At 43.3% G+C, this 12,994-nt stretch overlaps 1 protein-coding gene across 1 annotated transcript in view; it reads right to left on the bottom strand.

Moving 5' to 3' along the window:
• Positions 1–2,303: 2,303 nt before the first annotated feature.
• CFL2 (cofilin 2) overlaps positions 2,304–12,994 on the bottom strand; it is a 32,665-nt gene continuing 21,974 nt past the window's right edge. Inside the window, exons 2-4 of the mRNA XM_069949477.1 lie at positions 10,179–10,486; positions 6,638–6,714; positions 2,304–3,741 (exon numbers count right to left, since the gene is read on the bottom strand). Coding sequence (XP_069805578.1) covers positions 3,626–3,741; positions 6,638–6,714; positions 10,179–10,486 — 501 coding nt within the window. The 3' untranslated portion in view covers positions 2,304–3,625. The remainder of the gene's footprint in view (positions 3,742–6,637; positions 6,715–10,178; positions 10,487–12,994) is intronic.

Below are 12,994 nucleotides of genomic sequence, written 5' to 3'. Positions count from 1 at the left end.
ATCCAGCTTGCTTGCTATGAACTTAACCTGATACCATTGTATCAGACTGATTCATCGCCGTCTATACCACTGTTTTGTCCATACAGTCCCCCCTTTTCTCCAGGCTGTAAATCTTGCTTCTTCCTGTCTGGCCATGTCATCACCCATCATCCTCTGGACTTGTTATTCACGCCCAAGTGCTGGAATTCTTTGCCCACATCGACGGCCCCTCAGGCTAATTATTCCGCACAGAAGGAAGTACGCATGCCCAGAGCGTACCATGTGATTGGCTGAACTTCCGTGGCTGACTTCAGCCAATCACTGCAGGGGGGGGAGGTGCTCAAGCAAGAAGGAGGCGGTGATGAGGATGTCGCCGTGATTACACATGGATTGGACTACAGAGATGACGCGTTGTCTCGAAATGACGGAATAGTGACGTAGCGGTGGTCGAGTTATAGGAGAACTATAAAAAGAACTAACTTCCGGCGGTGAGTCAATCATACAAAAACGGGGCCAGGCAATGCAAATATGTAAACGATGTATATTACAACCTTATATAACTTTTGGTTAGGCAGTGTAAGGTATATAATTTTGTAAAACCGGACTACCCCTTTAAGTTACAATTTTTTTCAATTTACAATGGTCTTTCCTGGACCCAATTATTATTGCATGTTGAGTGACCACTATAAAAAGTTGCATTACCTCTTTAACTAGTCAAAATAATTGTATCGTACAGATCATAAATGCCACCAATCTGCCATATACTTTAACCCACTGAAATAATTTGTCATAAGATTATAAAGATGTCAAGGGAAAATAAGCTTTTCTTTAGCCAATGCCCACTGTGTGTACACAAACCTTTCAAGGTGTACCAAACATGTAGGGGTTAGCACCTACCAAAAGTGCTCCATGGAAGCACAGAAGGACAACTAGCAGCAGGCTTCACATGGCTCACTGACGGCTAGCCCATCTGTTCTGATGCCATGGCTGTGCAAGTACAAATAACTGAACATGTTACTGCTTCCCATGATAAAGAGGTGTCAACTTGACTGCACAGCCAATGACAGTGCAGAATGCTCAGGACCTTCCTTAAAATTGGCGTGCAAGCATCAGAACGACATTTTGTTTTACATAATGTGAACAGAATTTATTATTGGAAAAAGACTCCATAAGAAGGCGGGAATACTCTAGGCAAAGTTCTGTTATGAAGTTGTAAGTTCTGGCATTCATGGGTATGCTACTTTGACCCGTATTAAAGTACTGTGTTTTGCCACACTGAGAAAATTGTTCATAAATTGTTTGATATTCACAAAAAATTCATAGTGTAGACCTAGCCTCCAGATTATCCAGATTTTCATCCAGCCGAGCAACTGTGGGATGTGCTGGAAGAATGTCTGATCCACAGGAGCCCCACCTTAATAACACAAGGCACTGCTGCTCTTTTCCCCTCTGGTCGTGGCTTATCAAAAGGACCAGGACCTAAGAAAAGGATCAGGACCAAATAACAAGACCCAAGAAAGGGATCAGGACCCAAGAACCAAAACCCAAGATCAGGATCAGGACACAAGAGCAAAGAGATCAAGCAATAGAAATGTACCTGGCCCATACATATTAGATGGTTATCCAGTCCTGATAAAATCTGTAGTCAATGCATGAGTAATGTGGATGGGGTCCCTCGCTTCTATCTAATGTGTAACCCAATTAGGGATGGTCCGAACCGAGTTCGTACGGAGTTCGTACGAACCCGAACCATCCGCAATGATTACCGCTGTCTGCCCGCTCCGTACAGCGGGCGGATCCATCGGGAGGAACGCCTGGAAAACTGGGATACAGCCATAGCCATAGGCTGTATCCCAGTTTTCAAGGCGGTCCTCCCGCTGGATCCGCCCGCTGCACGGAGCGGGCAGACAGCGGTAATCCGATGCCGAGCGTTCGGGTTCAGCCGAACCCGAACCTCGGCGGATTCGGACCCAATATGTTCATTACCTATATTCTCTACATTATCTTTACTTTTATGGTTTACAGTTTGAACTTTTCCATTGACTTTATCTATCACAGAAGATTCGAGAGGCCTTAAGACATAAGATGTTCAGCTGGCCCCTCTGACAATGGTGGGTTTGGCTGACACATCTAATGTGTATGGGGGCCTTTTGTAAAACATCTATCATGAGATTGATCTTATTTTGGCTGTTTTTTTAGACAACTTTTTGGACAGCCATCATTTTGGATGTATTATGACAATTACGGATGTAAAAAAGCCAAAATAAGCCTGTGTGGGGACATAGACTTGAAGAGTTTTATAAAGTAGAACCCTATAACAACGCTTATGTGTAATAATCAGACATGTTTTATTACTGTTTGGCACAAAATTCCACAAAACATTGCTTTGGTTGTCCGCAATCAAAACTCTTATAAACTGTCTTTGGCACAAATAACATTGAAATCTGGAACAGCATAAAATATGTTGACTATTGGAAGCATAAAGGCACGCATTTGGTCTAATATAAATACCAATATTAAACTCTTTGGAAACAAAAAATGGTAGAATATATTATGTTAATATAGTTCTTATTGTTATGTATGATACAATTATTTGTCTGTTATTTGGTTTCTCTAGCACTTTCTCTTCCAGTTTTAATATAAAAGGCCTATTTTTAATAGTGAACAATCCCTCAGTACTTATGATAAATGTATGTATTATAATACTTACATTCTCCTACTTTACCATTATTTATGACCAATAGTCTGCCCTTGTTAACCTATATTTATAGTGGTCTGAGCTTCATTTTTGTAATGCAATGCTCCAAATCTCATGTATAGTAGGCATAGTGCCTTACTGAGCTAATTTACAGTAAGTTTGGGTTTAGTCAAATATCGAACGTTTGGGGTTTCACAACCCCGAATTTACTGTAAATTTGCTCTAATAAAGGGCTTGTCTGGCACCACACGATGTACCCATTAGGGTTTGGACTAGACTAAAAATGCCCCAATTTCCCACCATGTCTCTCCTGACAGAACCCAGCCTGGCTGAGCTGCACGTCTTGCTTTCATTTCGACTGCCCAGCCAATCACTGACTGAGGTTGGTTGAAACAAGAGCAGGAAATACTGCTCAGCCAGAAACGGACACAAGGAAGAACACCCCAGGGGATTCAGCATTGAGATTGAACATCATTTTTTTTCTAAGCCAGTCTGAAACTGGAGCATTACATGACAGCCATTCCAAAGAATGGCGGTCCATATGATACATGCTGTTGAGTCTGCTGAAGTGTCTCTCTATTTTGGCTCTGAGTGGCAGGTGCCTCTCTCTGATGTCCATATGTTCTAATAAGGCAAATATATTAGGCTTAATTTACACTTCCATCTTACAGTTCAGTTTTAATATTCCAATATGTATTATTATTCCAAGTTTGTGTGAACAAACCCTTATTGCTGTTGCAATTAGTCTAACTAGTGTAAGGAAAAGTTTTGTCATTTTGCAAGGTTAGTTCTTCACTTCATTTCTCAAGCACCAAAATGGTTTACTCAGTTCATGGAGGTAAAAGGGGGGAAAAAAAATAAATAAATTAAAAAAAAAAAACACTTCTTGGGGTCATAACAGGAATAGCTACTTAAATGTCGTAAGCTTCCAAAATTAAGGAATTGGCTTCACTTTAATGGAACACCTTCCAATGATGTAACCACATTTCCTCCTAGTTTATCTGCTAGGGTGGATCGGTCTCTAATGTCATCCATGCCATTCACTTGCCACTCATGCTTGATACCTAAAAATAGAAAACATGTGAGATAAAATGTAACATACTGATGAACTGGACATTTCTTGTGATGTCTGTAAATACTAGGTTCACTTTTGAAAGTATGTTTTACTATTGCTCCAGTGTATCTGATATACAGTCCAATATAAATGTCCATAATAAGTACAGTGTACTCTGATCAGGCAGCCAGATTCACTTTTATCTGTTTTGTATTACATAGCCGAGCCATGCTATAAAACAGTCTCCTAGATGTTTTGTTTTTTTTTCATATTCTTTCAAATTCCAGTATAAAAATATCCATATTACAATAAAAATAAAACAAGCATAGTACATTCCATAACCAGACTATTCAGAGAACATATTATATCCCCTTAACCCATCCTACTAACCACCCCACCCAATGGAGGGAAGGCAATACGGAGGAGAGGAGAAAAAAAAAGGAACACCCAAAGAAGAGACTCAGTTTATTCCTTCTCAGCATCCCCATATTAGTTTATAACTTTTATAGCTATCTTTAGACTCTGTGCTAATGAAGTTTGCTAATAAGGCTTAACAACCTTGAGATTGGTGGAGAAGAAGAGTCTTTCCATAGTCTCAGGATCGTCTCAGGATCCACAGTCTCCTAGACCGTTGCACATTGTCTTTCCATGGCTCGATGATGCTGTGGCAATCAGTAGATTGTTTGTGCGACCTTTTGCTTTATTTAAACAGCCATTGGATAAGCAGCCGATCAGCATTTGCTCATTAGTTGATTGCTGGCCCTATTAAAGAGGGTGATATCCGCCTGATTTGACAGATAATCCCCCCAGTAGTTAACTACAAAGTACTGTTTGTAGTCTGAATAATTTTTCATAAAGTCAGTCTACAAAGTTGCTTTAGTTTTATATTAGGTCCATTAAAGCAATAATACTGCAATAGTGGACATGGTATTTTAGGATAAGATAATCTTGTAACAAACATTCCAAAACCTTGCCACTGTTTCCCTATTCTTTGCTTCCCTTGACCTGCTGTGTGGATAGGAAATGCCCACTTACAGCAGAGACAGCATAGGAAATGTGTAGGGCACAGCACCTCCTTGCAGACCCAGTCACTGGCTTATTTCTTAGTGCCCAGCCCAGGTCTCCTTCTCCTGTACTCTTCCCTCCCCTTCCTCTGCTACTGCAGATTTTTCTCTGCCTGCCTATAGGCTAAACACATGCTTACTCCCGGGCTCCAGCATTAGAAAAACATGGCCACTTTCTTCCAGAGACAACACAACTCTTGTCTCCAGTTCGGGTGTGGCCGGAACCCCAACTTGCTTCTGCCTGCCATTAGAAGAATCTGTCCTGGTCACTTGTTCCCTTCAACAGAATTATTATTATTTATGTGCCATTGCTTGATTCCCAGTAAAAACAAAGGGGGAGATTTATCAAACATGGTGTAAAGTAAAACTGGCTCAGTTGCCCCTAGCAAACAATCAGATTCCACCTTTCATTTTCCAAAGAGTCTGTGAGGAATGAAAGGTGGAATCTGATTGGTTGCTAGGGGCAACTGAGCCAATTTATCTTTACACCATGTTGGATAAATCTCGCCCATAGTTGATGTCAACACATCAGGAAAATGGCGGCCATTGTTTTGGATGGCCGTCATTTATGCAAAAGACTCCCACAAATTACACACCTAGGCCCCGTTCACATAGAGCAGGTGGGGCAGAATTGTCTGCCGCAGAATGCCGTTAGCCTCCGTGTCATAATGACACTCTATGGGAGGCGCCCGCGCTGCATCTCTCAGTGCTGAAGAATAATCATATTCATTCTTCAGCGCGGAGAGGCCCTGAGCGATGCGGGGCGCGCGCCTCCCATAGAGTGTCATTATGACACAGAGGCTAACGGCATTCTGCGGCAGGGAATTCCACCCCTCTTGCTCAGTAAACGTAGGTTCCAAATGAAATGTTTGCACTTAGTGTTAGTTAGTGTTAGTTGTGTGTGTCTAAAGCTATTTAGAGTATGTTAGGGGGGGGAAAAAACTGGCTCTGCTTGGGAATTGGCTAGGTGAAAGGACCGTGTTATAGCTACTAGAGTTCTAATCTTAGGGCCCTATTCCACAGGAACGATAATCGGGCGAATCGGCCCGATTCGGCCCATTATCGCTCGGTGGAATAGAGAGAACGATCGTTCATTTAGGGCCAGACCTAAAATCATCGGTCCCCCACAGCGCATTGCTACGGTGGAATAGCGGTGCGTGGCGGGCGACTGACGATTTGAGCAGCAGCATACATTACCTGCAGGGCTTCTCCTCCGCTCTGTCTTCCTCCCCAGGTCCCACGCGCTCTAGCTTCAGAATGGCCTGTCAGCTGACGGAGCGCTCAGTCAATCACAGGCCGGGACCGCCACGGCCTGTGATTGGCTGAGTGGCCTGTCAGCTGATAGGCCATTCTGAAGCTAGAGCACGCGGTACCCGGGGAGGAAGACAGAGTGGAGGAGAAGACCTGAAAGGTAATGTATGCTGCAAGGGCTGTAAGGACATCGGTAACGATTAGAGATGAGCAAACCGGGTTCGGGTTCGAGTCCATCTGAACCCGAACGTTCGGCATTTGATTAGCGGTGGCTGCTGAACTTGGATAAAGCCCTAAGGCTATGTGGAAAGCATGGATATAGTCATTGGCTGTATCCATGTTTTCCAGACAACCTTAGAGATTTATCCAAGTTCAGCAGCCCCAGCTAATCAAATGCCGAACGTTCGGGTTCGGACGGACTCGAACCTGAACCCGGTTCGCTCATCACTAGTAACTATGTCCCTGCAGCCCTCGCTCAACGATCATCGGGCCGTGGATCGTTGATTGGGCCCTGCTCGGCCCGTGGAATAGGGCCCTTACTCCACAACGTTACTAGGCTGACACCGATCTTGGCAGTACTATTGCACACACCTGTGAATTTCTTCTTAATTGCATCTTTTGAACTGGCATAGATCATCTTGCTTTTTAGAGGTGCATTGTCAGGCGCCCTAGAAAACAACATAAAAACCAAGAGGTATAATATAACAAGTTATTAACAGTATTTATTTATTTATTAACTTTTTGTCTGCTTTCGGTTCCCTGATGTTCCTATCCCGTGCGTGTATCTGAGACAAGAGTTAGGAGCAGGACCTTCTTATTTAGCCAGTCATTTGCAACAATGGTGTCTGTCTTGGCCAGTGATTGACATAACTGGCAAGTCCTGCGCTAAGCTCTCATCTCGGAAGCAGGCAGAGAACAGAAGTAGCAGACGAGATAGTTGCTGTAGCCTCTCCTGCAGAACTGGGGTATGTAAGTATAATTTATAAATATATGAAGTGTATTTAAATATTTAAATACTCATTTAGGGAGCTGACATTAGAACAGATAACATGCAATACCTCATCTAAAGTACTCTTACGTATAGTTATTAGATTGACTTCAATGGAAAGCATGCATCACTTAGAGCCGCTGACACTGATTCACTGCCAAGTAGCTGTAATAACTCATAGGCCATGTTCACATTAAGAATAACACGGGCCATTCTGTGACCCGGCCGGATCACATAATGGCTGGTGTTACTGAAGAAGATCATCCCAGCTGGTACTGCAGTACCAGCCAAATGATCTTCATTTCTTCTGAATTCGGATACGGGTGCATCCATGGGCACTCGCATCCCAGTTTGACACAGGACAGAATGGAGCTCCATTATGTGAACTGACAGGTTCTCTGCGGCTGCTATTCAATGAATAGCGTCCGCAGAAAATTGACATGTCAGGTTTTTGCGGCTCTGTTAGTGAACCCGGACAGAGTGTATACCATGTGTATACACTCCGGCCGGGATTCCCTCTAACTGCACTGCACATAGGTTGTGTATTAATCACGGCCGTTGTTGCACATGGGCAACAATGGCTGTGATTAATACACAACTGACGTTGTGTGAACATAAACTGTAATCTTGCTGACTCTTTACTATGGATAATGGAAGGGGTACTGGAAACAGAACTTCATACTATAAAATTCGTATGGCAAGGGACTGTCTTAATGGCATTAACTATTAAATAATAATATTAATTTTTCCTTCCCCAATATTCATTCCTTCCCCAATATTTGCCTCTCCAGGGTCAGAGGCTACGCACTATTAAGCAGTTTATGACAAGTTATGCCCTGTGCATAGTATCCATGAGATAGGGTATAACTAAAAGATTGTGGGGGTTCAATTGCTGGGGCCCCTACAATTTTGATAACAGGTACCCCAAAATCAGAGTGGCATGCCAGAGTGGAGACCTCTCTATTTAGTCTCTATGGAGCCACCAAAGATAGCCACAAGCTACATTTGTCTATTTATAGTGCTTTTCATGGAAAATGAACAGAGCAGTAGGCTATATATACGTGACCTGCCGATATATCCAGCAGGGATTTTGGTGTCCCCAGGGAAGTTGCGAGGGGCTCCAATGGCCCTATCCAGTTATGCCGTATCCTGTGCATACTGTGGATAGGACATAATTTGACAAGATGGAATGACCCTTTTAACTATAGAAAATCTGATGTCAATGAGGTGTTTCTATTTCGCACACTGTCACTTTATTATTGATGGGGGGGTTTTATCTCAGAGACTAAGGGTCCTATTACACGGGCCAATGAAGGCTCGATCAATACTGTAAATAAGTGTCGATCTGCTATATCGACACTTATTTACTGGGCCTATTACACGGCCCGATAATTGTTTAGCAATCATTAGCGATGTCCATGCAGCCCTTGCCCAAACAGTTAATACATTAAATCTGCACAGTCCCTGTCTTCTCCTGTGCTCTGTATGCGGGAAACTTACAGAGCACAGGAGAAGACCGGGAGCGTGGAGATGTAATGTATTAGCTGTTTGGGCAATCGTCAGCCATCGGCCGTGCATCGCTATTGCACGCAGCAATGCGTGGTCGGCAGCCGATAATTATACGTCTGGCCCTAAAGAAACGATCAGCTGATGATCGTTTCAACGGCACATAGTTGTCTCTATTACACAGAGTGATAAATGTCTGAATCAGGCCAATTCAGAGGATTATCTCTCTGTGTAATAGGGCCCTTACAGATCCTGAGATTTTTTCTCCACAGCAGCACTCCTGGCTACCTTGCTGAGGGGAACTAAAGCCAAGAATATTTATTTGCAGGTGCTACACAGTAGGTAACCAGACAACACTGCATAGGAAAAGCCGAATCTCAGGAACAGTAGGATCTGAGAGGGGTATCCTAGGGATATGTCATCACTTTATGAGGCAAATACAAGGGCCCTTTAAAACAACACTTTTGTCAGTAATATAAGGGAAAGTTCACATGACATGCTGTGAATATGAATGTGGATCAGCCTGATTCAGTTTCCATACTGCATCCACATTAAAAGGCAGCATGTATAGACTATGGCAAGGATTCCTACAGAAAACAATGGCCTGCCGTTTTTACATGGATTTCACAAGGATTTTAAAACTGTAACTGTGGTTAAAATCAAACACAATTATAGCCATCTGAACAAACCGTAAAAGAGTAAAGAGACAGAAATTCCGAGCGGAACTCTCGCCACGGACTCCACTTGGAATCCTGCGTACACAGTGTCTCAATGTAATCTGTTGCACGCCTCCACTCTCCGCCACTCTCCACTCAAAATATTGACATGTCAATTCTTTGAGTGGAGAGCAGAGGCGCATGACAGATTACATTGAGACACTGAAGCAGGCAGGATCCCAAGCAGAGTCTGTGGCGGGGGTTCAGTTTTGACTTTCCGCCTGTTTTACTCAGTTTGAACATTACCCTAAGGTAACTCATCAAATTATATAATACAGTTTTAGCTAAAACATGACTATACTGTGGAAATATATTTCCCAAACATAGATTCTAGGGATTAGGAAAGGACTGCACATGATACGTAGCAGTCTATATTATTATGATGATGTAAATATGGTATGTATATTAGCTGCTATGTGGATATCCTCTCAAATACAGAGCCTTGACAAAGTATGCTTTTCAGGATCTGCATTCTAGAACCAGTTTTTAACATGCAATTTTATATCAAATTAGAGATATTAGAGACATTGCTTGTATTAAACAGCAGGTAAAGAAACAGTTATACCAGTCAAATTTACCAAGAATGTGGGACCTACAAAAACATAGGAACCCAAAGAGACCTGTGATGTTGCCATTAGATGAGCTTTGTTATTTAGGCATAGTGGTCTCCTACTTGTGGCACCCTTTTAAATACAGCTGGAGCCGCACAACACCCAGCTTTCTGTTCTGAACCTCAGATGGTGGCTGCCAACTCATACCAAGCAGTCCTATACCCTAAAATGGTTCAATCTATGGGACTTCCCCAACTACCCAACCAGCTTTGGTCTAAAATAATTATTTTTTATAGTTCTGGTTTTACACTGTTCAGGGAAGAGAAGGAACATCTGCTCTGTTATTTACCACACCATTTTAAGGAATGTACCAGAAGATGAAGACAAGATCTTCTTTCTTGGACTCCTTGGTCTCATATGTAGCATCATATAGTCCATAACGGCAGTCGTCAAGTGGCAGAAGATTGACAAAGGTCCTGTAAGGGTCCTCAACTGTGTTTCCAATATCTCCCACCAAGATTTGCTTGGCCTCCTCCACAATTATTTCACGTTTATCAGGGCTCAGACAAAACAATACGGCCTTCTTCCTTTTCTTGACCTCTTCAGGAGACTGGGCTTTTCTTACCTTCATCTCATTGAAAACTTTGATAACTTCATCATTTACTGTTACACCAGATGCCTGTTAAAAAATACAAATACAAATGTAAAGCTCCTTTTTGCCCAAATAGTTAACCCTACACGAGATCAGAATCATTCAAGAAGTAGAAATCAGACATTTTAAATGACAATAGAGAGAACACTATATAACCTTTTAAAAGGGTAATTCCACAGGGAGCTGCTATTGTCTTATACTGATGCTATCTATCTACTGGTGTCACATGACGCTGCAATGCTGCGCAGGTCCCTTTACAGCAGCCTCCTAGTATCACCACAAACAGAACATGAAGTCTCAGCTTAGCTTTAGACCTAGACTAATTGTTTTAAAATATAAATAGAAAAATGGAAAGTTAGAAAAAAGCATCAACAAAAATTCTTTAAAAATATGTTTAACGTAAAGGCTTGATTTAAACCAGTGGTGGGGAACCTCCGGCCCGCATCCGGCCCCTGACACCTCCGGATGCGGCCCGCGGCTCCCCTGTGGCGTGCGCCGCTCTGAAGGGGAAGTAGCCAGCATACACAGCTGCCAGACACAGGAGGATGCTGTGAGTTTCGGCTCCTTCCCCTTCAGAGTGGCACACATCTTCCTTCTCCTGTGGGCCGTGCGCGATGACGTCATTTCATTGTGCAAGAGAAGATGGCACAGGCTAGAGGAGAGAGAAGAGAACCTGGGCAGCATGGGAGCGGAGGAAAGGTGAGTGGGATGTTTATTTTTTTTTTATTTGGGGCAGGCACTGGGGGTTAACTAGGCCACCAGGGACATGACTGGGGAGGGGGGGGGGGTAACTAGGCCACCAGGGACATGACTGGGGGGGTTAACTAGGCCACCTGGGACATGACTGGAGGGGTTAACTAGGCTACCAGGGACATGACTGGGGGCAAGGGGAATTACTGGGGGTTAACTAGACTACAAGGGGCATAACTGGGGGTTAACTAGACTACAAGGGGCATCACAGGGGGGTTAACTAGACTACCAGGGACATCAGTAAGGGGTTAACTACAGCTACCAGGGGCATCTGGTTACAGGGCATCACTAAGGATTCACATCAGGTACAAGGGGCATCAAAGAGGGTTAACTACAATAGCAGAGACACTAGGGGAACAATACTTTGCTTTGCCCCGGGTGCTGCAAACCCACGCTACTAACTGCCGCGCACAGTAATGATTTTTATTATTTATTACTGTGATTTTATTCATGCCCGACCGGCCCTTGACATAGAAAAGGTTTCCCACCCCTGATTTAAACAATAGGTAATTTATGACACATTTCCTTTAAAGGGAACCAATCACCTTAAAAAATGCATATAAAGCTAAGTATATGTGCTGTTAGACCACAGAGTACACTTCTCACACATGTTTTCATAGCCTCCTTGCCTCCCCCGTGTAAGCCACAAAGTCACTTTATAAAACTGGCGCCCTGTATGCAAATTACCTGAGGTAGTCATCGGGGCGTTGTGCGGATAGCAGGTAGTCACGGTCTGCTGGACGTCTCCTATCGTCCTGGGCGTTCTTCCGCTTTAATCACGCCTCTGTGGGCGTGATTCAAATTGCCCAGTAGCTGTGACGTCACTCGGGAGCGCGCCGTGCCCGACGTCGGCGCGCCTGCGCTGTGACGCCGCTGCGCATGCGCAGTACCGCCACTTCCATTCCGGCAGTACTGCGCCTGTGCAGAATAGCCTCGAACTCCAGCTCACACTGAGTTCGAGGCTATTCTGCACAGGAGCAGTACCGCCGAATTGGAAGCGGCTGTACTGCGCATGCGCGGCGGCGTCACAACGTAGGCGAGTGACGTCACAGCTACTGGGCAATTTGAATCACGCCCATAGGGGCGTGATTAAAGCGGGAGAACGCCCAGGACGATTGGAGACGCCCAGCAGACCGTGAATACCTGCTATCCGCACACCGCCCCGATGACTACATCATGTAATTTGCATACAGGGCGCCAGTTTTATAAAGTGACTTTGTGGCTTACACGGGGGAGGCAAGGAGGCTATGAAAACGTGTGGGAAGTGTGCTCTGTGGTCTAACAGCACATGTACTTCGCTTTATATGCATTTTTGAGGTGATTGGTTCCCTTTAAAGAGTACCTGTCATTAAAAAGAACCTTTGACATGTCATCAGGCATGGACGCTGCTAAAACACAAATTGTACTGTATGTTACTGAAAAAAATATTGATATGCCAAATATATGGTTAAAAGAACTAATGGTAATTTCTTCCCATGTGTGGTTTCCTCATGAAAAACACTTTTTGAAAAACAAGATTTGAGATAAATGGACTCCTTTTCATAGTTCTACAAATTGGCATGTTTTTTTTGTTTGTTTGTTTTCACAAGTTGATTGTCCTGATTTATTTTTATTTTTCTTCTTATTTACAGTATTAATTTATGTTTATGCCTCACATTTGTTCACTGTATTGTTGATTATCCTTCCCCTTCTTCCCCCTTTTGAAATAAAATAGAGAATGTATTAAAAAAAAAAAAAAAAAAAGGTTTAATAAAAAAAAACTGTTTAACTTTTAATTATGCAAAA

This window comes from Dendropsophus ebraccatus, chromosome 13 (assembly GCF_027789765.1).
Source record: "Dendropsophus ebraccatus isolate aDenEbr1 chromosome 13, aDenEbr1.pat, whole genome shotgun sequence".
Classification (NCBI taxonomy): Eukaryota; Metazoa; Chordata; class Amphibia; order Anura; family Hylidae; genus Dendropsophus; species Dendropsophus ebraccatus.
Note: the sequence above shows the minus strand (reverse complement) of the source record. Positions and strands in the feature narration are given on the sequence as shown.